Source organism: Epinephelus fuscoguttatus, linkage group LG10 (assembly GCF_011397635.1).
Source record: "Epinephelus fuscoguttatus linkage group LG10, E.fuscoguttatus.final_Chr_v1".
NCBI classification, from domain to species: Eukaryota; Metazoa; Chordata; class Actinopteri; order Perciformes; family Serranidae; genus Epinephelus; species Epinephelus fuscoguttatus.
Window position 1 is genome coordinate 17,285,564 of NC_064761.1, and position 22,231 is coordinate 17,307,794.

The 22,231-nt window shown below is 41.9% G+C and overlaps 1 protein-coding gene and 1 non-coding gene across 2 annotated transcripts in view; one reads left to right on the top strand and one right to left on the bottom strand.

The window, feature by feature from the left end:
* The window catches only part of hmcn1 (hemicentin 1), a 96,791-nt gene that overhangs the window by 61,011 nt on the left and 13,549 nt on the right, over positions 1–22,231 (top strand). The window contains exons 33-79 of the mRNA XM_049588337.1: positions 896–1,004; positions 1,083–1,252; positions 1,499–1,653; positions 1,826–1,949; positions 2,130–2,231; positions 3,124–3,300; positions 4,243–4,394; positions 4,721–4,844; positions 7,566–7,741; positions 7,987–8,083; positions 8,399–8,521; positions 8,649–8,804; positions 9,640–9,921; positions 10,030–10,197; positions 11,141–11,254; positions 11,500–11,586; positions 11,739–11,930; positions 12,041–12,214; positions 12,305–12,418; positions 12,689–12,834; positions 12,915–13,065; positions 13,361–13,558; positions 13,645–13,758; positions 13,866–14,053; positions 14,470–14,566; positions 14,714–14,875; positions 15,034–15,147; positions 15,245–15,447; positions 16,302–16,383; positions 16,473–16,604; positions 16,846–16,995; positions 17,206–17,365; positions 17,462–17,586; positions 17,721–17,904; positions 18,382–18,479; positions 18,594–18,872; positions 18,969–19,165; positions 19,344–19,425; positions 19,677–19,813; positions 19,895–20,036; positions 20,212–20,356; positions 20,477–20,604; positions 20,699–20,855; positions 21,099–21,220; positions 21,387–21,551; positions 21,684–21,791; positions 22,089–22,226. Of these exons, the coding sequence (XP_049444294.1) occupies positions 896–1,004; positions 1,083–1,252; positions 1,499–1,653; positions 1,826–1,949; positions 2,130–2,231; positions 3,124–3,300; positions 4,243–4,394; positions 4,721–4,844; positions 7,566–7,741; positions 7,987–8,083; positions 8,399–8,521; positions 8,649–8,804; positions 9,640–9,921; positions 10,030–10,197; positions 11,141–11,254; positions 11,500–11,586; positions 11,739–11,930; positions 12,041–12,214; positions 12,305–12,418; positions 12,689–12,834; positions 12,915–13,065; positions 13,361–13,558; positions 13,645–13,758; positions 13,866–14,053; positions 14,470–14,566; positions 14,714–14,875; positions 15,034–15,147; positions 15,245–15,447; positions 16,302–16,383; positions 16,473–16,604; positions 16,846–16,995; positions 17,206–17,365; positions 17,462–17,586; positions 17,721–17,904; positions 18,382–18,479; positions 18,594–18,872; positions 18,969–19,165; positions 19,344–19,425; positions 19,677–19,813; positions 19,895–20,036; positions 20,212–20,356; positions 20,477–20,604; positions 20,699–20,855; positions 21,099–21,220; positions 21,387–21,551; positions 21,684–21,791; positions 22,089–22,226 (6,900 nt within the window). The remainder of the gene's footprint in view (positions 1–895; positions 1,005–1,082; positions 1,253–1,498; positions 1,654–1,825; positions 1,950–2,129; positions 2,232–3,123; positions 3,301–4,242; positions 4,395–4,720; positions 4,845–7,565; positions 7,742–7,986; positions 8,084–8,398; positions 8,522–8,648; positions 8,805–9,639; positions 9,922–10,029; positions 10,198–11,140; positions 11,255–11,499; positions 11,587–11,738; positions 11,931–12,040; positions 12,215–12,304; positions 12,419–12,688; positions 12,835–12,914; positions 13,066–13,360; positions 13,559–13,644; positions 13,759–13,865; positions 14,054–14,469; positions 14,567–14,713; positions 14,876–15,033; positions 15,148–15,244; positions 15,448–16,301; positions 16,384–16,472; positions 16,605–16,845; positions 16,996–17,205; positions 17,366–17,461; positions 17,587–17,720; positions 17,905–18,381; positions 18,480–18,593; positions 18,873–18,968; positions 19,166–19,343; positions 19,426–19,676; positions 19,814–19,894; positions 20,037–20,211; positions 20,357–20,476; positions 20,605–20,698; positions 20,856–21,098; positions 21,221–21,386; positions 21,552–21,683; positions 21,792–22,088; positions 22,227–22,231) is intronic.
* Positions 387–468, bottom strand: trnas-aga (transfer RNA serine (anticodon AGA)). Its single transcript has one exon. It is a non-coding gene; the product is annotated as a tRNA-Ser (tRNA).

Genomic DNA, 22,231 nt, shown 5'->3' on the forward strand with positions numbered 1-22,231 from the left:
GCTGTACTGTTATATCTACAGCCATGTGGCTTAAGCTGTCACCATAAATCAGAAAATATCCTGAAAAAGCACTCTCAACATGGCTCCAAGTGGGACTTAAGAGAATCATGTTAGTAAAAACTCAATTTGCTTTTATGTATTTCTACCTCTATCTCTTTTACGATGCCTATCAGTAAATGCCGGGGGTAAAAGCAGTGTTTTCTTCTGAGTATGAAGCAGTTGTCTAAATTTGCCTGTAATGGATCAGCACTCTGTAAACACAGCGCAGATAGGAAGCACCCTCTCCAGTATTTCAGTCTCTATGAGCAAAGCTAATCACTCCAACAACTACAGCCTGTTGTGCAGTTTATTTATTAGCGGTCTGCACCAGCTGGAAAACATTATGCCGTTGTCGGCAGGATTCGAACCTGCGCGGGGAGACCCCAATGGATTTCTAGTCCATCGCCTTAACCACTCGGCCACGACAACTCATGTGAAAGCTGAGCTGACTCTGCTGTTTCCTGCTTAGGCTGTTGCTATCTGCACCATGTGTGCCGTCCACATGGGAAACCGACACCTGCCATTTCACTGTGGCGTCGCATGTCTGCACTGATATACTTATTGGAGACCTCAGGCAAAAAATTTTATCTGTAGACTCCTCTCACCATTTTTACTGATCTCTTCCAATATTGCTATGATCAGCAGCAGAATTAGAGAAGTAATAGTATAGTAAAAGTAATGGAATGACTGTTTCAAAGTTTTGATAAATTAAAGAATGGAAATATTTAAAAACAGCCTCTAGTTCATTATAATGTGATTAACCTCTCTTAAATATAAGAAAATTAATTGTGCATTTATTGTGGTTTTCTAGAGAGAAAAACACTGAAATAAATAAATTCATTTTTCTCAATCCTAGTTCCTCCTTTCATTGATGGAGCTGATGATGTGACAGACAGCACGGTGATAATCAACAGCCCTTTGGAACTGGAGTGTCACGCCACTGGAACACCTGCACCTGTCATCACGTAAGATCTCCATCTCATGCAAACAGATATGCAAACACATGCATACACATATTCACCGTGTAAACTTTTCTTTTACAGGTGGTATAAAGATGGAAAGCCAGTCAGACAGGGCGAAGGGTTGCGGGTGGCAGCCAATGGTCGACAGCTGATTGTTTCCCGCGCTCAGGTCTCCGACACGGCTCGTTTCCAGTGTGTGGCCACTAATGAAGCAGGAGACCATGAGAGGGACTTCAACGTGGCTGTCCACGGTATAAATATTGAAGTGCTTTGTCATATGATTTGCATGAAAATTCATTGTTTTCTGACAACAAATGTATATATTTGATAGCTTTGCATGCACTGTAATTGTAATAAATTTAATTTGTGCTTTAATGCAAGCCACAGGGATGCTCCCACTTTGGGTAAATACTACTCTCTGCCTTTTTGTAATACCGCTTTTGAGTTTGCTGTTAAGCGTTTTTAAGTGATTAATGCTGTCCTCTTAATCTCCACAGTTCCTCCATCCATCCGGACCACTGGGCCTGCTGAACGTTCGGTGGTTCTCCACAAACCTATCAGTCTGGAGTGCATCTCAAGTGGCATCCCTCCTCCCAGCATTACCTGGCTCAAAGATGGCCGACCTGTCGACACAACACAGGGGAACCTTGAGGTTGGTCCCCTGAGTGACTGAATACTAATTCATGAATTTGAACAAATAGGATCATGCTTGAAGACAGAGTTTACGCAGTATAATGTAGAAGGTTTTTATGCTCACATTTCAACATGAGAGGTAATTACCAGTCTGAATCCTCTTTTTGTGTTTGTGTTTGTATCCGTCACAGCTGGAGTCGGCAGGCAGAATGCTGAAGGTCACCGAGGCAAGACTTGAGGATTCTGGGAGATACACCTGCCTGGCAACCAATGCAGCTGGTGAAGCCCAACAGCACATACGGCTCAGTGTCCATGGTAACTCAAAGATACACACAGCTCTATCTCTGCATGTTTTTGTCCCTTGTCTCGCTCATCTCCTGGTTTCTGTCATATATACTTTTCTCCACTTTCTGTGTCAAGGGAGGAGGTGGAGACAGGAGAGTATCATCTGATAAATTAGAGTTCTTATGTGTAATACTTGTGTGTGTCCCTCAGAGCCTCCCAGTATTCCCGACTCTGGAGAGATTATCAACCAGACCATCCTGTCAGGCTTTCCCACTGAGCTTGAGTGCAAGGCCACAGGCAGCCCATTACCTGGTAAGACGCCTCACAAAGTTCCTCCTCCGTCCTGCTGTGCTTACTCACAGGCTCCAGGGCGTAGTTTCCTCTGACTGCTGAGTTGAAATTGGCTGTACTGCAGCTTTCCTTATCTTTAACCATTAATGGAAGAGCGGAAAATTGATCTCAGATGACTCCCTACAGGCAGCGTTTCTCTCTTCCCACTGCCTTTCTCTCCAGTGTACAAGTTCAGTGCAGATTATAAGTCACATTCCAGTGTAATTGAACACTCTTTTCTTGGGATGTTTCTGCATTTTACAGCAGGTGTTTCATTCCAACAATCTGATAACTGTGAATTGTTGCATGTGAAAATACTTATTAGATTTTAAGCTCCATTGTCCCAAGCAAAAACATAGATCTGGTCAGTGAGCTACTTTGCTCTGTCAGTCTCTACATGATTCAAACATTAAAACAAAAACATGAAAAAATACACATCATACTGTGTGCTCACAAATGTTACAACCTCATGTAATGAAATAGTAAATTCTGTTACTGTTACTGAAAAACTAAACTGTGAAATAGGTCAAAATACATGTTTCTGATCTCCTTCTTTGTAACAACCTCTCCAGACCTTTAAAATCACCTGGAGATTATTAGCTTACTTTTCTGGGGGTTTAGAATAAAACATTGTAAAGCTGCTTTTAGTTTCTGTGCACCACATATCTGGAACAAATGTGCACCAGGTCTAAGATCTGATCCAACTCTAAACTCAAAGGTATTAAAGGCTAAAAATATTGATGCTGTTCATTAAATTTTGTGTCATTTTTGCACTGTAACCTCACTTCATTTTAATTTTATGTCATTATGCTCATTTTTTTTTTTCTGATGTCTTAAAATATCATTTTCATGCATTTTCCCCTTTGTGCTTCAGCTATCACTTGGTACAGAGATGGCCGACCGCTGACGAGTGCAGCTGGGGTGACTATGCTGAAGCGTGGCCAGGTACTGGAGATTGAACGGGCTCAACTGTCTGATGCTGGGATATACAGATGTGTGGCGGTAAATCTGGCAGGAGTTGCTGAGATAACCCACAGCCTGCAGGTGTACGGTGAGTGACTTTTTATATGGCATACATCAAATACAGATTTGCTGGATGACTGATTATGCTCCTGTGAATTGTTCATGTTCTCGGATCTCTTGAGAGATCTTAATCTCAGTGAGACTACCTAAACCTAACAGATTAAATAATAAAATAATAAAAATCCTCCATGAGATCAGAGAAGAAGACATTGTCACAATGTTTCTCTGTAATCAGGAGATGGCTAAGTGACACAGGAATAAGATACACTTCAGTTACAACTTAATCCACAAAACTTGTTCGGGGTATCGGAGGATAACAGCTAGCCGGAATAACAGCTACACTTGAAGTGCTTGGAACCCACATTTTGAAAATGTAATAAAACTCCGCTAATGCATTTCAAAAACGTCAGAACGGCTTGTCCGTCGTGATCTAAGTGCCCTGAGGAGTGCTGTGTTTACATAGCAACTCGTGCGAGACAAGCTGATGGCTCGTGGTGGTGCTAGTTCTCGAGTCTTGCGTGAGTTGCCATGTAAACACAGCACTCCTGCAGGGCAGGCTAACTGACCACAGTAAGAAATTATGCCATAAAAGTGGAGTAAATTACGTCTTTTCAAGTCAATTTTGCATGCCGCGGCTTCAGGGCACTTGGATTACGACGGACGAGCCGCTCTGACGTTTTTGAAATGCATCAGCGGAGTTTTATTACATTTTCAAAATGTGGGTACCATGCACTTAAAGTGTAGCTGTTATTCCGGCTAGCTGTTAACCTCCGATACCCAGAACAAGTTTTGTGGATTAAAAAGCTACACTGGACTTCTTGCTGGCATGAGGGTCAGTAAATACTGTCTGGATTTTCATTCTAAAGTGGCCATTTCCTTTAAAACTCGTTTTAAGCATTATTGTAGAATTCATCTGTATCTGATTATATATAATGTACTTATGCAATTATTTCCATTTCCTTCATTGCAGTGCCTCCAGTCATCTCCAGCCGAGGTGGTACAGTCACAGTTGTGGTGAATGAAGCTGTCAGACTGGAGTGTGAGGCCACCGGTGTTCCTCTGCCCAGCCTCACATGGCTCAAAGATGGCAGCCCTGTGGCAAGCGTATCACATGGCATACAGGTGCCCATAAATCTGTTAAATTAAATAATCAGTTCATGTTGAGGTATTGACATATTTTTTGCCAAGCAACGTTGATGTGCCCAAAAATAAAACAGTGGGTGTATGCAAATTATTCCGATCTTGAATCACTGTCATTATATAGGTTTGTTATAGGTGAAATGTGGTATGATTGTGATATTAGATGAAGTTAAAGATAATATTTGCCTTAAGTTTTATGAAACGTGTCAGTGAATCATTGGGTTTTTCTGATGCCTTTGCTTGTATGTATTTGTGTGTGCGCTTTGCCCTGTGATTGAGTTTCTGACCTGTTTCTGTCTGACTCTTAGGTGTTGTCTGGTGGCAGAGTGCTGTCTCTCAACAGTGCACTGGTTAGTGATACAGGCAGGTACACCTGTGTGGCTGTCAATGCCGGTGGAGAACAGCAACGAGAGTACGACCTGAGAGTTTATGGTGAGTAAATCAACATTTGTCAGTAGCTGTTATGTACATGTATTATTAACATACTGTACATGCAACAAGTGATAAATACAGCCATGTACTTAACTTGTAGGAGCAGAAATTGTAAACATAGTCTTATTTTTAGTTATGTTGTATTTGCAGACATTTGGTTGCAAAAAGGCACAATCATCAGTATTTTGTTTTGGATTTTGAGATAAGCATCTAAAATGTGTAATAGCAGGTTTTAGCACGAGCAGTAAATCAAATTGGTGATACATTGGTAACTACTTTGACGATCGATTTATTGTTTTAGTAATGAAAAAAAAAATAATAATAATAACAAAAATCTCTCGCTCGAGGTTTTTGAATGTGACATTTTTCCGCCTTTCTTTGCCTGGTATGATAGTAGAGTGAATATCTTTGTGTGTTTGGGCTGTTAGTCCAACATGATGCAATGTATACAATTATAATGTGTCATCTTCAGCTCAGGGATTTTCACTATCCTCTGACATTTTACAGACAAAACAGGAAATGTATTAATTGAAGAAATAATCAGTGGATATATCTAGAATGAAAACAAGTTGCAGCTTTAGAGGGTTTTGCTTTTTGGTGGTGGGTTTCACTTTTGCTCACTTTTTGATTGTAGACTGAGCCTTTAATCAGCCAACAATGATGTAACTTTTATTATTATCATGACCCAGACTTAAAAAATGCTGCACTACTCTATAAATTAAGTCATGCCTTGGATGAGAAGTGTTTTATTTATTATTGGGATGCTTTGAAATAAGCATGAATTTTAGCATTAAGTTAGTTTTGAAACATTAGCCTCATTAGGCCAGTTGTTGGCAGGCGCTGTTGAAAGAAAAATAGTTATGTTCAGTTCTTCTCTGCAGGAGACAGTCTTCCTGTTCATAAATTTAATGTATTTTCCTTCTTCCTCCTCTTGAGTAATGGCTATGGCCAGCTGTTGTATGTCTGTCAACAGAGCACCAGATCCAGCACGAAACATGGATTAAAATACTAAAAAATATTTGAAAAAGGCCTCGAGCAAAACATGTGCATGTAGAGGAAGTAAGACTTGATAAGGTTTAGCATTTCAGTAAACCTTGTCAGTTTCCTGCACAGAGTTGAGCTTGATGGTTGGTCAGTTGTTATGCAAGTCTGATCAAAGCTAGTGTCACTGAGGTAAGAGGAGACAAGCAGTTTACATTGAAGGATTTGTAAAGTTTGTGCCTGTCTCTGTATGTCCGTTTGAACATGTGTACGCTGAATACAAACATCCACATGACGTGCGTTCCCCTCAGAAAGATCAAAAAGAGCTTGTCTAGAGAAATAAAGGCAGATTTGTTGTGGTAATTGCTACCATTCTTCTGCAGCTTCCTGTGTCTGGCCAAACGCTGAGCTGAGGGGCTGTTTCTGTCCTTACCCCAGTGACCATAATGCAGGGGAAATTGGCCAGCAGTCATTTTCTAGACCAGGCCAGATTCACCCAAACAAAGTGTGACTGTCCTGTCTCTTGAAAAACTGATAAACACAAGCTTTGATGAACAAAATTGCCACTTGAAGTAGATTTTATATAGATGGAGTCCAGTCTGCTGTTGGAGTAGAGACATAGGCTATGTTCACATTACAGGGCTTCCAAATTTTTCCCCAGATCTGATCTTTCTGCCTAGACTGTTAACATTCATGTTTGAAGTGACCCATATCTGACATCAGCCTAAACAATTTTCTGCCCTGAAATGCCTCACATGTGACCACTAATGTTACACACATGCTTGTTGGAGCAAAAACAACAAACATCACATCACACGGGCATTGGGAGAAAAATATGAATGACATATTGGTGCAAACATTCATCTCGCGAATGATTTGCTGCAGAGATCGGATGACAGTTCCTCATATGTTGAGGAGGCGACTTCCCACTGTTCTGAAGGGTTCGTTTGGAACAATGGCAAGAAAATGAAGGAAAGCAAATGCCACAGCCATAGCTCTATTAGCATTGCTGGTAGTTCTGCTGAGTGATGATGTGATGATGCGGGAGGAGTCAGAAATGATGGAGCTGCGATGTGAATGGTGTAAACGAGGAACAGTTTTTCTTAAACTTTAGGATGTCCAGGGCTACATTCTCTGTCAGCACCTCACAATAACACTGTCACAGCATGTAGTCAAGCTGTCCCCTTCAGAAAGCGTTTGGCAGTCGGGCTTTATTGGCTGGCTTGACAGATCTGGGTCATATAAGAGTGAAAAAAACAGATTTTGGCCACATTTGCTTGTAATGTGAACATATTCATTGTCATTCATAGGGTGGCAACAGAAGTGTGTGTTTTGGTCCCAGAAATGTAGGAAATCAAATAAACGGGTCTCTGTGATGATACTCACAGTGAAACAAAAAACATTCTTGAGGGATTTTCTTTGCTCGTGAGTCATTATGCATCTCGGTGCATGTTAGCAATTTCCATGGAGATTAGGTTTCATGAACTTCTTGGGAAATGAAGCTACTCTGATTGTTAATACCACAAACAAATGTTGAGCTGGTTTAATGATGCTGTCATAGCCCAAGATAGAATTAGTACTTAAAGAGCACCAGATGCCCAACTGAACAGAGCCTGTGCATCTAAGGAAGCAATTATTGTGTTTGCTCGTGAGGTAATATGAAGAGTTTGCAGCACTTAGAACGGCCCAGCAGGCTAACTCTAAAGGTCATTTAATGTAATGTAATGATGTCTGCCACAGTGCCACCTAATATCAAGGGTGAGGAGGTGAATGCTACGGTGATGCTCGGCCGTCCAGTGGAGCTGCACTGCCAGAGCGATGCAATCCCTCCACCGACCCTCACCTGGCGCAAAGATGGCCGTCCGCTCTTCAGGAAGCCTGGTCTGACTGTCTCAGTAGATGGGAGTGTGCTCAAGGTAAAACCAGAGTTATAGATTATAAAATTATTTTTCTTAATCTTCTTAAGAGGTGACAGCGTTTTGGTGTCACTTAAATTCCCCATTTTGGTGAAGGTGTTACACACATCTGTGGTTCCCCCTAATCCAAACCTTTGTGCTTTGACTTTTCAGCTCTTTAAAAAAAACTGTTAATTCCTGTTTATTAGAGTGTATTTGTTTATTGTTACCATGTCTCATGGCTTGTCTCCAAATGTAACTGTCAGGTTGATAGCGCCCAGGTGCAGGATTCGGGCAGGTATTCCTGTGAAGCCACCAATGTTGCTGGCAAAACAGAAAAGAACTATAACCTCAATGTCTGGGGTGAGTCTCTATCTTTTGTGTTTGATGAGAAGCTGATTCTGAAGTTGATTTTGACAAGCACTAGTTACTAGTGTATGGTTGGGCCTCATTTCAGTTTTAGCTTTGCATCCACTGTTCTGTTTAGGTTCCATGGTTGGAATTTTTTCTTTTGATAAGTGGTTATGTAAAAAATGATGTAAACTTTGTTGTTAAGGTTGTCTAGGTAGTTTTGTTTACATTTTATCTTCCTCTCATATGTTCACAAACAGAGATGTCACAGCAGTGTTTTTGAATGAAATGTGAGCGCCTCCCTTTGGTGTCCTGTCATCATTACAGTTTCTCCCAGTATCCGCGGCTCAGAGGAGGTGTCTCCTCTGACTGTGATTGAAGGAAGTCTCATCACTCTGGTGTGTGAATCCAGTGGCATACCGCCCCCCAGCCTCACCTGGAGAAAGGACGGTAAGCAAAGAACACCAAGAACAATAAAAGCAAGAGAAATATGCTATGTGGACATTGTGTGATGCACTGAATACTGTGTGGCTGTCATGTGTGAACTCAACACTAACATGTGGTTTGTGTGTCCCAGGCTCTGAGCTCAAGTCGGACCAACGGCTCAGGGTTTTGTCAGGAGGTCGCCAACTGCAGATCTCCAGTGCTGAAAGGACAGATACAGCCTCCTACACCTGCACAGCCTCCAGCGCAGCCGGCACCACTTCCAAGGAGTACAACCTGCAAGTTTATGGTACGTGTGTACCACCAGATCTGTGACATCTGGCGATCAAAGTAATCTCAGTTTTGTTGCCTTTTATCACTAGAAAGGAAAACAAACAGAAGGGGGATTCCAGTGTCAGAGAAACCTAATCAGTTACAGAGCGGTATGAACGCTAAAAACATCCTTTAAATCAGGAAGGGGAAATGATGCATTTAACATGTTGGTAGGCAACAACATTGTGCTGACGATGGTAAGAGAGAAAGGAACAGTGGAAAACAACAGACAAAACGTATCCTTTATTTCTAGTTTTTTGACCAGGGCTTAGACTGAGTGCAAGGCACTAAAGGGATGCTGATTTATAACAGGTTTAACATGACTAAAACATCATGCAGATAACTGGATGCAGTTGAACTGTGAATGGCAGTTTAATAGAGGGTATATATGCAGCAAATACTTACAAACCACGGTGTATAGGATAAATAAAGTACCGCTGACCATCTACTATATTCTCAAAAGTATACTATGCAGGGAATGTGCGTTGCTGTTTGTAAACAATATTGCCAGCAAAAGTGAAAGTAAGTTTGTAGATTTTTAAGCACTGTGTCCTTAATTTTTATAGCTTCCTCTTAAATGCGTGCTGCTTTCAGTCTGACACCTGGCCGCTACTTTTTTTTATAAAGTCCTGACATCACCTACCACTGTGCCCAGAAACATCCCACACACAGCAAAATAAGAAAAAACAGGCAGAGGGCAGGGTCTTTTTAGGAAAAATTCCAGCATAGTATACTTTTAACATATGTTGGCTGAGCTTTAAACATCTCTTGAGGAAACATATGCACCCACTCACTTGCTTCTCTCACTTCAGTCCGCCCTTCCATCAGACGCAGCGAGGGCGACATTGATGATGTTGCTGTGACAAAAGGAGGCGATGTGACCCTACAGTGTGCTGCAGAGGGCGTGCCACGACCAGCCATCACATGGCTGAAAGATGGAAGGCCTATTACAGGCCAGCATGGTGCCAAGGTCCTGAACGAGGGAAGGCTGTTGCAGATTAAAGATGCTAGGGTGTCAGACACAGGACGCTACACCTGTATCGCTGTTAATGTGGCGGGACAGGCTGACAGCAAGCATGACATCAGTGTACATGGTATGAAAAGGGTTTTGTTGCCTTAATCTTTTTTGTTCTTCAGTTTGGAGAATTACAGTCCATCTCAAGGTCCTAAGTTTTCTTTATATGCTTTTCCCTCATTCACAGTCCCACCCAGTATAATTGGTCAGGTGCAGTTACCAGAAAATGTGAGTGTTGTAGTGAAGAACCCAGTTGCTCTGAGCTGCGAGGCTTCGGGCATCCCTCTTCCTGCCATCACCTGGCTGAAGGATGGTCGGCCAATCAAAGCTACCAGCTCTGTGCGCATCCTCTCAGGTGAGCTCCTGTTTGACTCTGTGAGCTTGATAAATGTAAATTACAGAGCTCATAAAATGCAGAATTGCAAAATTAAATTGTTTCTTAAGATTGGTTCCTCCTGTGTTGTATAACATGTCAGATGCCTCGAAAGCTTTATAAAATTTGTTCTCAAGTTAGTGTCCAGTTCATGAAGTAATAGACTCAAGGAAAGCAAGCCACCAGGAATGTGAATGATCATAAATTTTCAGAGAAGTAACTTGAGATATTTTGCTTTTTAGGTGGGTTTCAAAGGCCAAGCAGTTGTAATACATCACCAGTAATAAGATGTAATAAGATCATTGCAACTGGGGCCAAACTCAACAGACAGAGATCTGGGAAAGAAGACAAACAGGAGCAATTACTTTGAATTGTATTTTCAGATATTTAACAAGATGTATTGGGTGCTTCCAAATTAAATCATGGCCCCTGAACTTAGGCATACTATTTAAATCACTTGTGCAGAACTAAAAGAACATCTTGTACATCAGCTCAGAATAAAGCAAATTCTTTGGGAACCAAATAATTGCCAGTGTTAAGATGCTGAGGGGTATCAGTTATGTGTAAGATATGGTAAAGTAGAATTCACCTTGTGTCAATATCACTTGTTTTCTCGGGAGATTCTGATGAACCTTGTTAAGACACAGCTGTTTTTAAAGACAGATGCACTTAGTCTTTAATCTCACTAAATGGGTTTTTAATGTTTTAACAGCTGTGAGCCTCAGAGTCTAAATTCCTTCTGGTAATTGATCCCAGTTTTCAAAGAGGATTGATATACTTTCATCAGGCTTTTAATGTTGTTTACACGTCCATGGGACATTTTCCTTATGTGGAAAAAATGGGCAGGGTTTTGCCAACACAGCCTTTGAAAACATTCCATGATGACAATAGATAAATGACAGTAATTGGCCTGTTAAATCCCCAGGGGGCCGGAGCCTGCGTCTAATGCATGCTGCAGTGGAGGATGCTGGGAGGTATACCTGTATTGTGTCTAACAGCGCTGGGGAGGAAAGGAAGAACTTTGACCTCGACATTCTCGGTAAAGATATTTAAAAACCTGTTTTAATTTTTTGCTTGACGGCATCATATTGAATTACAAATGTCAACTCCAGTGTACAGATTAAAATACTATTTAAAAGTCCATGTAAACAGTAAACATTTGTTAACATTTATAGGTCATTCAATTTCTTATAACATCATCCTGATGTGATGAACATGTATCCTACTGTGATTAATGGGGAGACAGTGAGAACCGTGTAATTGATTTTCAGTCTAATTCGACAGTTCCACCAAGCATTGTGGACGAGGGAACTGTCGTGGATACTAAAGTCAAGGAGAAACACAACATCACTCTCACCTGTGAGGTGTCAGGTAATTGCAAAATGAATACATCTCTGCATTGATGTTAAAATCACAATCTCTGCTGATGAAAATTCTCTTGATTAATCCTTAATGTGAAAAGCAATAAAGATACAGTAATCTATATATTGCCACTTTGTTAACCACACCTGATAATTTCCCAGGTAACCCTGTACCAGAGATTAAATGGCTGAAGGATGGACAGCTGTTGGTGCCTGACAGACACCACCAAGTGTTGTCTCATGGCCGTTTCCTCCAAATCTCTGGGGCCCAAGTTGCAGATACCGGCAGGTACAGCTGCCTGGCATCTAACAGTGCAGGGGATCGTAGCCGGTACTTCAACCTCAATGTCCTGGGTACAAACACAACTCTTTTGAATCCTTTCTACAATGAATCACAATAGGTGAGATGAATTTAAGTCATGTTCCAGATTTGAAAGCTTTGTGTTCCTTCCTTTTTTTGCCAGTTACTCCCACCATTGCTGGGTCAGGTCCTGATGGTTCTTCAGAGGAGGTGACAGTAACTCTGAGCAGTCCCACTTCTCTGGTGTGTGAAGTCCAGTCCTACCCTCCTGCTCTCATCACCTGGCTCAAGGATGGCACTCCGTTTGAGTCCAGCCGCAATGTCCGAGTCCTTCCAGGTTTGAAATCACATGCACATACCAGGAGAGTCAAACTACATTAAATACAGGACATAATTTTTTAATTCATGTTTTCCCATGCTTTCACAGGTGGGCGCACCCTGCAGATTCTTAATGCTAAAGAAGAGGATGCTGGGAGATACACTTGTGTGGCCACTAATGAGGCTGGAGAGACACTGAAGCACTACGAGGTCAAGGTTTATGGTGAGATTTCTACATTTTTGAAAACATGCTCTATCTTTCTTTACCAGAAAAGAAAAGGACAGTGTAGTATGAAGTGTTTATAATGGTAAATCTCAGGTCTAGCACAGCTAACTAAAATCACTTCTGACAATCAGCAAGGGATCTAATTTTTGACAATATTTAAACGTGGGATAATCAATCTATAAATTCTCGATGATGGATCAAGGATGATCCCATAAACATACATCTATAAGTGTGTCAGTGTAATCTAAAACATGTTTTTGACTCCAGTTCCCCCTCAGATCAATAAGAATGATATCCCAGGGGAAGGACTGGCCCCCAAAGAGGTCAAGATCAAGGTCAACAGCACACTGACCCTGGAGTGTGCAGCTCAGGCCTTTCCTACCCCAGCATTGGAATGGTACAAGGATGGACAGGTAGAGATTTGATTTGCTTTTAATGGAAGATTATGGGAGAAAATAACCTGTAAAGCTACAACTACTTTTCTCCTCTACAGATCCTACGGGCAGATGAACATGTGTCCATAACAGGCAATGGTCGCATTGTCCAGATCCAGCACGCTCAGGTGTCAGACACTGGCCGCTACACCTGCGTAGCCACTAATATAGCTGGAGAGGATGAGAAGGACTTTGATGTAAATATACAAGGTGAACTGGGTTGACTGATGCCGATGTGTTAACTGAGATTATTTGTGCATTTCATGGACTCAGAGAGTATTCTCGTGCTGTTGTTGTATGTGTGTGTTTGTTGTATTACTAAAATTGAACATGATAACTGCAAAAATGATTTGTGCTTTTAGAGTAATAGCATTAATTTTGAAGTCAGCATCTCTTGAGATAAATGGAGAACCATGGCCTTGATTGTGTTTCCAACCACACTTTAAAATAAAGTTTTCAAAAACACTCAGGTGCTTAAACATTTCTCCTTCTTTTCCCTTTTCAGTTCCACCTAATTTCAACAGGCCTGGTGGAGTTGGTGATACCACGTCCTCCCAAGGCTTTGGAGGGGATGTCCGAGATGTGATACTCAACAATCCCATCTCTCTGTACTGTGAGACCAATGCTGTCCCCCCTCCAACACTCACATGGTACAAAGATGGACAACTGCTGACCTCCAGTGACAAAGTTCTGATCTTGCCAGGTGATACAGACAAATAAAATGGGGAGAAAGTGAGGGAGCAAGGCAGAGAATTAATTAATACTAACCTTTGACGGTTTTATTCTCAGGTGGGCGGGTGTTACAGATTCCCAGATCCAGGGCTGAAGACTCAGGCAGGTACACGTGTGTGGCTGTAAACGAAGCAGGAGAAGACTCCATTCAGTATGATGTCAGAGTATTATGTGAGTAAAAACACTTTTCTTTGTGCTACAAGTCAGTTTAACAGAGCTGGAGTGAAAGTCTTTTCACATAGAACAGTTTCTCATTGTGTATTTCTGTCCTGCATCAGTGCCTCCAGTCATACGAGGAACAGACAGCGATTTGCCTGATGAGGTCACAGTCTTAGTCAACAAAACTACCCAACTGGAGTGTCATGTGGATGGAAACCCCACCCCCAAGATCACCTGGTTTAAGGATGGCCAGCCAGTCAGCTCTGATGGGCCACATAGAATCCTGTCCAATGGGCGAACACTTCAGGTAACAACCAGGACGCACAGATAGCTCCTCTCGACATCTTTCAAACCATAGCCCATTTTATCATTCAGATTCATTAGAGTTACTCTAATATACCAATTGCCTGTATAATCCACATAAAGTCTTTAATTGTCAAATTTATTAAGTGACTCAGTCACACATTCATTCATGTATCAGTTACTTCATTCGTAAACACCCCTTACACTGAGTGATCAGAAATCTTGGAACCCCAGTACAATGTAATGCAATGATGTAATGCAATAAAAAATTACTTCAATAGAGCTTATACTGTTTACATTTGAGAATCAGTCACATTAACAAGAAATGCCCCATCATTTTGATATTGTATATTCTGTGTATGTGCTATAGATCTGTGTTCATACTAGATTTTATTTTTCTCCATCTTACCCAACCATCAGGTGTTGACTGCTCAGGTATCGGACACAGGGCGCTATGCGTGTGTGGCTGACAATGTGGCTGGGAGTGCAGAGAAGTCCTTTAACCTTAATGTTCATGGTGAGTCACATGTGAAAAGTTAATTTACATTTGAAACTAAATGGTAAACATTTTTACCAATTTGTGAAAAGATCAACTGAAAATACATTTACATCTATTCAACTTGTGACCATTTTCTGTACTGAATACTTTTTTTTTTCCTTTCAGTGCCTCCCACCATTATAGGCCAGAGTCCTGAGACTGTAACCGTGGTGGTGAACAACTTTGTATCTCTCTCTTGTGAAGCTACTGGTTTTCCTCCTCCCACCTTAAGCTGGCTGAATGACAGGGGCCCCATTCAGGGCAACACCAATGCGCTCATCATGCCAGGTACAGCCAACTTGCTTCACATTTAATAGAATGGTAGTTGAAGCCATTTTGCATTAAAAAAAAATAGAATATCCGTATATGAGCATGCCATAAAATGATCAAGACCAACAACAAACTGCATAATGTAAATGTGTCTGTGTGTCCATTTGTGACTTCAGGTGGTCGTACACTACAGATTCTGAAAGCAAAAGTATCTGATGGAGGAAAGTACAGCTGTGTGGCCATGAACGCAGCAGGACAGGCTTACAAACACATCTACCTCACTGTTTTCGGTCAGTCCACATCCACACTGTGTGCACTGTACGCTGAGCTCCTGACTCTACATCATAAACTGACGGTACTTGTTTTCCTCTCTCCTCGGCCTCTCAGTTCCTCCGAGCATCCGCGACAGTAGTGGGGACTCTCCTGTTGTGGTGAATGTCCTTGTTGGTAAATCAGTAACTCTGGAGTGTGAGTCCAACGCTGTTCCTCCTCCCACCATCACCTGGTACAAGAATGGCAGGGTGGTGACAGAATCAGCCAACCTGCACATCCTGGCCAAGGGACAGATGCTTAAGATCAAAGGCTCAGAGGTAAGAGACGGATGGTTATCATGTTGTTTGTTCTCTATTATTTTTATTGTTTCAGCAACACCTTTCAGCAATTGCATGTCAAGGTCAAACAGTGTGGCTGTTACTGTGATGTCTTTTTTTTTTCTTTGCTTTTTGTTTCAATGACAGTTTTGAGCTTTTGTAGCAGCCACCCTTGCCTTTGTCGTGTCAGCTATAGAAGCTGCCACTTCTCAAGTAATTTAAGTAAATACATTATGTCTCTCTTTAAGCATTTTTCCCCTGCCACTGTAGTTTGACCCTAGCACATACACAGTGCAGAGTAGAGGCTGACATTTTTTAGGGATTCTTGTGGGATTCCCACAGGGTCAGAATTTCACGATTCATTGCATGACTTGGATAGGAAAAAAAAAAGTAAACAGGAGCAGGCGGGATGGGAATCATAACAACAATAAGTCCATTTTATAAATAGTCGTACAAGTCTAATATAAATAAATGTGGGACCAGGATGGGAAGGGAGTCATTCCTTAGGGACTGGGATGAGACAGGAACTTATTTGTGATAGTGGACTAGGACAGGAGTGAAATTCCACTCCCAGGTCGCCCTCTAGTACAGTGATGATACAGTATAAGGGCCAAGTATCTGCTCTTTGCTTGGGTAAGAGTAGGAATTAAAGGCAGCTTAAAGGTACCGTTAGATCAGGGCCAAAGAATATCATGGGTCAAAACATCATTTAACATGAATGCTTGGCTTCCATAGGAACGTTCACCAAGTTGCTTTCACATTTTACTTTTTTGTTGGAACTAATACTCAAGCTTTCAATGTTTTTTTTTTTTTTTTTCCCAACATCTTACTGATATGTCTTTTCTGCTCTTCAGGTGTCTGACACTGGACAGTATGTTTGCAAGGCCACCAATGTTGCTGGACAAGTGGACAAGAACTTCCACCTGAATATCTATGGTATTAAATTATAGACATTAATTTATTCAAACATCTGAAATGTCACAATATAATATTAAAGAAAAACCTCTGCTTCCCTCTCTCTTCAGTACCTCCCAGTATCGATGGCCCAGCAGAGGAGAGTGTTGTGGAAACCATCAGCAACCCAGTCACCTTTGCATGTGACGCTACTGGAATACCTCCACCAAGCCTCGCTTGGTTGAAAAATGGACGACCCATAGGTATGGCTGCATTTAAGTTTGAGCTGTACAGTTAATCACACAAAACACAAAATAACTGTTTGTCTCTTAATGTCCTCCTGGGAAGGGATATTCTCTCATCATCTGTATCTTACATTTAAATAAATTTACCTGTCGTTTCTCAACAAGTTTACTCAGGAAAAAAACATAAGTAAGGATGTATGAGGCAAACTAACGTCACTGACATGCCACTAATACCAAACATATTAATGTTTTTTTTTAGAGAACTCAGAGTCTCTGGAGATGCACATCTTCTCAGGAGGAAGCAAGCTGCAGATTGCACGGTCACAGCTTTCAGACAGTGGCACTTACATGTGTGTGGCCTCCAACGTGGAGGGGAAGGCACGCAAAAGCTACCACCTCACCATACAAGGTATGTGCACATGCATAGCCCCAGTCACTGTAAAACAGTTCTAACCCTTTTCTAAAAGCCCTATAGAATATTACAACACCTTCTTTTAAGGCTTTATGCTACAACCGATGCTGTCAAGCCTGTCAAGCTCATATTATATGTCATCATACAAATACATGTGTTTAACATAGCATTCATACAGTTGTGCTAAGACCTTTTATTCTCTCTTAGTTCCTCCCAGTATCTCTGGATCAGAGCTGCCCAGTGAAATGGGAGTTCTGCTAAATGAAAGCATCCAGCTGTTCTGTCGAGCCCAGGGAACCCCGACTCCAACCATCCAGTGGTTGAAGGATGGAGAAGTCATCAACAATGTGAGGGATGAAGGGCTCAGGTAATGCTGACCACAAAAAAAAGTAGAAGAAAATTAAGGATTTCACAGTGCACTAATCCAGTGATTACCTATAATGATATGATGCTGCCTGTACAGGATCAGTCCAGATGGCAGCACACTCACTGTGACTGGAGCTCACACTACTGATAGTGGCAAATACACCTGTGTGGCCACCAACGCTGCAGGAGAAGAAGACAGGATATTCAATCTGAATGTGTATGGTGGGTTGAATTAATTTCACTACATGTATCGTCCATGACAGTCTTAAAAACACGACAGTACAAACACTTGTCCTTGATGATCGCATGAGAAGTTCCTTTCGTGTCACTGACTGTGCTTGACATTTACATTTCAGTGCCTCCTGTGATAGACGGCAACAGTGAGACTGTTGAGCAGCTGACGACTGTTCTTGACAGTTCTGTCAACATTGAGTGTGTTGCTGCGGGCTCTCCTCCACCGCAGCTCAACTGGCTGAGAAATGGCCTGCCTCTGCCAGTGTCCTCCCACATACGGCTTCTCTCTGCTGGACAGGTGCTCCGGTAGGTCAGTGGACAGGGCTCAAGGAGAGTTTGTAACACATGGTGCTGCATTCTTGTGCATCTATGTATGGGAAAACTCTACTCAGTATTTTCCCACACTTCAGATGAAATTATTGCAAAGCAGTATGTTTAATCAGGGTAAAACTGAGATATTGCTGTACTTTATTATCTGTAAAATTTGCAAGGAAATCTTTAGTACTTGTTAATTTACTTGTGCAAAACACAAGTGTACAGTGTATGTTTTTCATAAATGAATTTTCTTTTTAAAACCTGCTTTATTCCAGAGGTTTTCCTACAATTAAATCAGTATGAAAAAAATGCACCCCCACTAAAACAATTTTATTGTAATGGGTTGCATTAGCAAGTATGTCATTGTCTCCAACAAAGATAAATTTCTCATAAATACTATTGGCTGGTATTTAGTGAGTCTTAAAATGTAACAGGATACTTATACGCTGTACCTTTTGCATCTGTCAGGATTACACGTACCCAGGTGTCAGACAGTGGCACCTATACCTGCGTTGCATCAAATAGAGCAGGAGTGGACAACAGGCATTATAACCTACAGGTGCATGGTGAGTGTGAAAACATTACTTCTAAGACCATAGGACTACATCATCAAACACCACTCTAAGAGCCTTGTTTAGCAATATGTAATAACCACCCGTATCTTCTATTGCTCCCCCCAGTCCCTCCCGGTCTGGATGGAGCCAGCAGCACAGATGATGTGACAGTAGTCAGAGGAAACTTAGCTTCTCTGCTGTGTATTGCTGATGGCACCCCGACCCCCACTGTGTCCTGGCTCAAAGAAGGGAGGACTCTAGTTCCTGATGGCCACATTAAATTCCTCAACCTGAATACCTCTGTGCAAATCATCCGAGCCCAGGTCAATGATACAGGACGCTACACCTGCGTGGCAAACAATACTGCTGGTCAAGCTAGCCGCCACTTCAACCTAAAGGTGCTGGGTGAGTAAAAGCAGATTATAGCTCTTGTCTCCAGCTTCTGCTTTTGATTCAATGAAGAGAAAATTCATTTTGTTTGGTTCATGTTTTGTCATTCAGACCCTCCGCACATCAAGGGCTCTGATGCACCAGCAGAAGTATCTGTTGTGGTTAATAATGTCCTGGAGCTTCAGTGTGAAGCCTCAGGTATCCCTGCACCCTCTTTGACCTGGTTGAAGGATGGGCGCCCGCTCCCTCAGACAGACAGCCTGCGCCTCCTCCGGGGAGGAGAGGTTCTCCGTGTGGCCTCGGCACAGGTCAGTGACGAGGGATTGTTATGGGGAAATTTAATACGCAACTCTTTATATAAAAACATTAAAATCATACTCATGGTAAAGACAAGTATGGTATACTGTATATGATAACATAAGTGCAGCAAATTTTAGTCTTTTTCCATTGTTTTCATACTTCAATTTGTTTTTCACTTGTACTCAGTTGGAGGACACAGGCAGATACAGCTGCTTAGCCAACAGTCCAGCAGGAGACGATGACAAGGAGTTCCTGGTCCGAGTGCATGGTGGGTAACACAGATAAGTAATACACATTGTAGTGTGTACTGTATATAATTGTGGATACAATCTATGACTTGCAGGTAATGAGGTTATATTACAGGTACAAAAGGGATGATTGAGTCAAACTGTGCTCAGCTGATAAACATACTAATTATGAATATTTCTTCTCTCCAGTCAATCAATAAATAAAGTGAGATGAGATTGGACCAGAAACTCACATGTCAGTGCCTGTCTCTTTTTGATTTTCCTGTAACAGTTCCTCCTAACATTGTGGGGGAGAGTACACCTCAGGATGTGTCAGTGCTGCAGAACAGACAGGTGACACTGGAGTGCAAGTCTGACGCTGTTCCACCTCCAACTTTAACCTGGCTCAAAGATGGCCAACCATTGCAGGTCAGAAAACCACCAACTGTCCATGTGATGCTATGACTTCTCCTAAAGTGTGTTCACAGATTACAATTTACCTTTGTGTAGGCCTCTGCCCGTGTGCGTATTCTGTCCAGTGGCCGCTACTTACAGATCAACATGGCTGAGCTTAGCGACAAAGCTCAGTACACCTGTGTGGCCAGCAATGTCGCCGGCAAGACCACGCGGGAGTTTAACCTGGCTGTCAATGGTACAGTTGCTCTTACATCTACAACTAATGCATATATACAGATACTGCATATCCTGTCTTATAGAGCTAAAGAAAAGAAGTTTGTCTTCTTTCAAATGCCTCTGTGATTAGTCTTAGAGCTGAACTCATCACCCAGCTACAAATGAGTGAAAAACTGTGTCACCTGTCCCCTCAGTGGCCCCAACTATCAAGGCAGGCTCTGAGACAGTGTCAGTGCACATCAACAAGCCAGCGGTGCTTGAGTGCATTGTAAGTGGAGTCCCACCTCCTCGTGTTACCTGGAGGAAACATGGAGCCATATTGGCTGGAAACAACCCCAGGTAATTCATCTATCATATAACAATAATGCATTGTTGCTGATTCTATCTCAAATAAGCATTGCTGTCATTATCATATTTCCTCGATGCTGTGTCTTACCTTGCTTGTATAAACATGTGCAGGTACACATTTGCAGAGGATGGGTCATTACACATCCACTCTGCTCAGGTGACCGACACTGGTCGCTATCTGTGTATGGCAACAAATCCAGCCGGGACGCAACGCAAGAGAGTGGATCTGCAAGTATATGGTGGGTGGTAAATATGTGCATAAAAATACATAAATGCTTCCGCACTTTTCACAGTCACCCAGTAATTTTGTGATCCTCGGTTCTCATCTTTCAGTCCCTCCCTCCATCGCTGACAGCCGCACCAATGTGACGGTTACAGTCAACGTTCAGACCACCCTGTCTTGCGAGGCCACCGGCATACCCAAACCCACCGTCAGCTGGATGAAAAATGGTCGAGTCATCAATACTGACCAGAACCAGAATATGTTCAGGTTGATCCAGGTTTTCTCCCTCTCTGTTTTCTAATTCAAGATTAAAAACTCACTAAGACAAAACTTGAACTTAGGAGACATTTTCATAAAAGCTCAACTTAGACCAATAGCTTTATTGCTAGAACACTTCATTACAAGATAAACTTTTTAAAAAACATACATCATATGTTTTTTGGGCATTATTATAGGGTAGACATCATAATGAAACCACCTTTAGGTACTAACACTTTTTTTCATTTCCAGATTACTATCCTCAGGCTCCCTGGTGGTTATAGCACCCACAGTGGAAGACACAGCGGTGTATGAATGTGTGGTCTCTAATGAGGCAGGTGAAGACTCCAGATTCATCCACCTTACTGTCCATGGTGAGTAACACAGCATTCCTTGATAAATTGATCATTCTTATTACAATACATTTATTAATATTACATTGTGATACCTTTGACATGAGCTTTCTGATGTAATCATTTTTAACATTTCATTTCAAGACCAGATATTTTTACTTACATGTTCTTATCTATGTCCCTCTAGTTCCTCCATCTATAGCAGATGAACCCACAGAGCTAATTGTAACCAGACTGTCCCCAGTGGTCATTGCATGTACTGCTTCTGGTGTGCCAGAGCCCACAATCCACTGGAGCAAAGATGGCATGAGGCTTCCCAAAGAGGGACAGGGCTACAGCATCCTGTCCACAGGTCAGAATCATACTAATGTAAATAGTTATTAGTATTAATGATGTTATTGTATTCAGTAAATTATTCAACTGGTACTTTACTTAATTATCTTTATTAATCATGTTGATGTGGTGTGTGATGGTCTACGCTCAGGTCCAGTAGAGATCACCTCAGCTGAGCTCAGTCACGCGGGACGCTACTCATGCACGGCCAAGAATGCTGCAGGCTCCACCCACCGCCATGTGCAGCTCACAGTGCAGGGTAAGATCATTGTGAGGAGCAGTATATCAACACATGACTCGACACACCTCTGTTTGGGAGCTGTTCAGAGTGCACTCAAGGACTTAATTGCTTTTCATATCATTGTTATGGATTCTAATTTAATTCAAATTCATGCACATTTCATTGGTGATTCATGTTCAGTAATAAAAATTATTCAATTTATACATTTTATATTATCCTGTAACAGCTGTATGACCGTGATATGCTTTTACTTTACAACTTCTTTTTTTTCTTGAGATCCGTCTGAGCTTCACTCTTTCCCTTCCCTCTCCACAGAGATTCCAGTGATCCAGTCTCATCCGTCCACCCTGGATGTGATCCTGAATAACCCCGTCACTCTGCCCTGCAAGGCCACAGGCTCGCCCAGACCCACCATCACCTGGCAGAAGGAGGGCATCAACATACCCACCTCAGGTAAT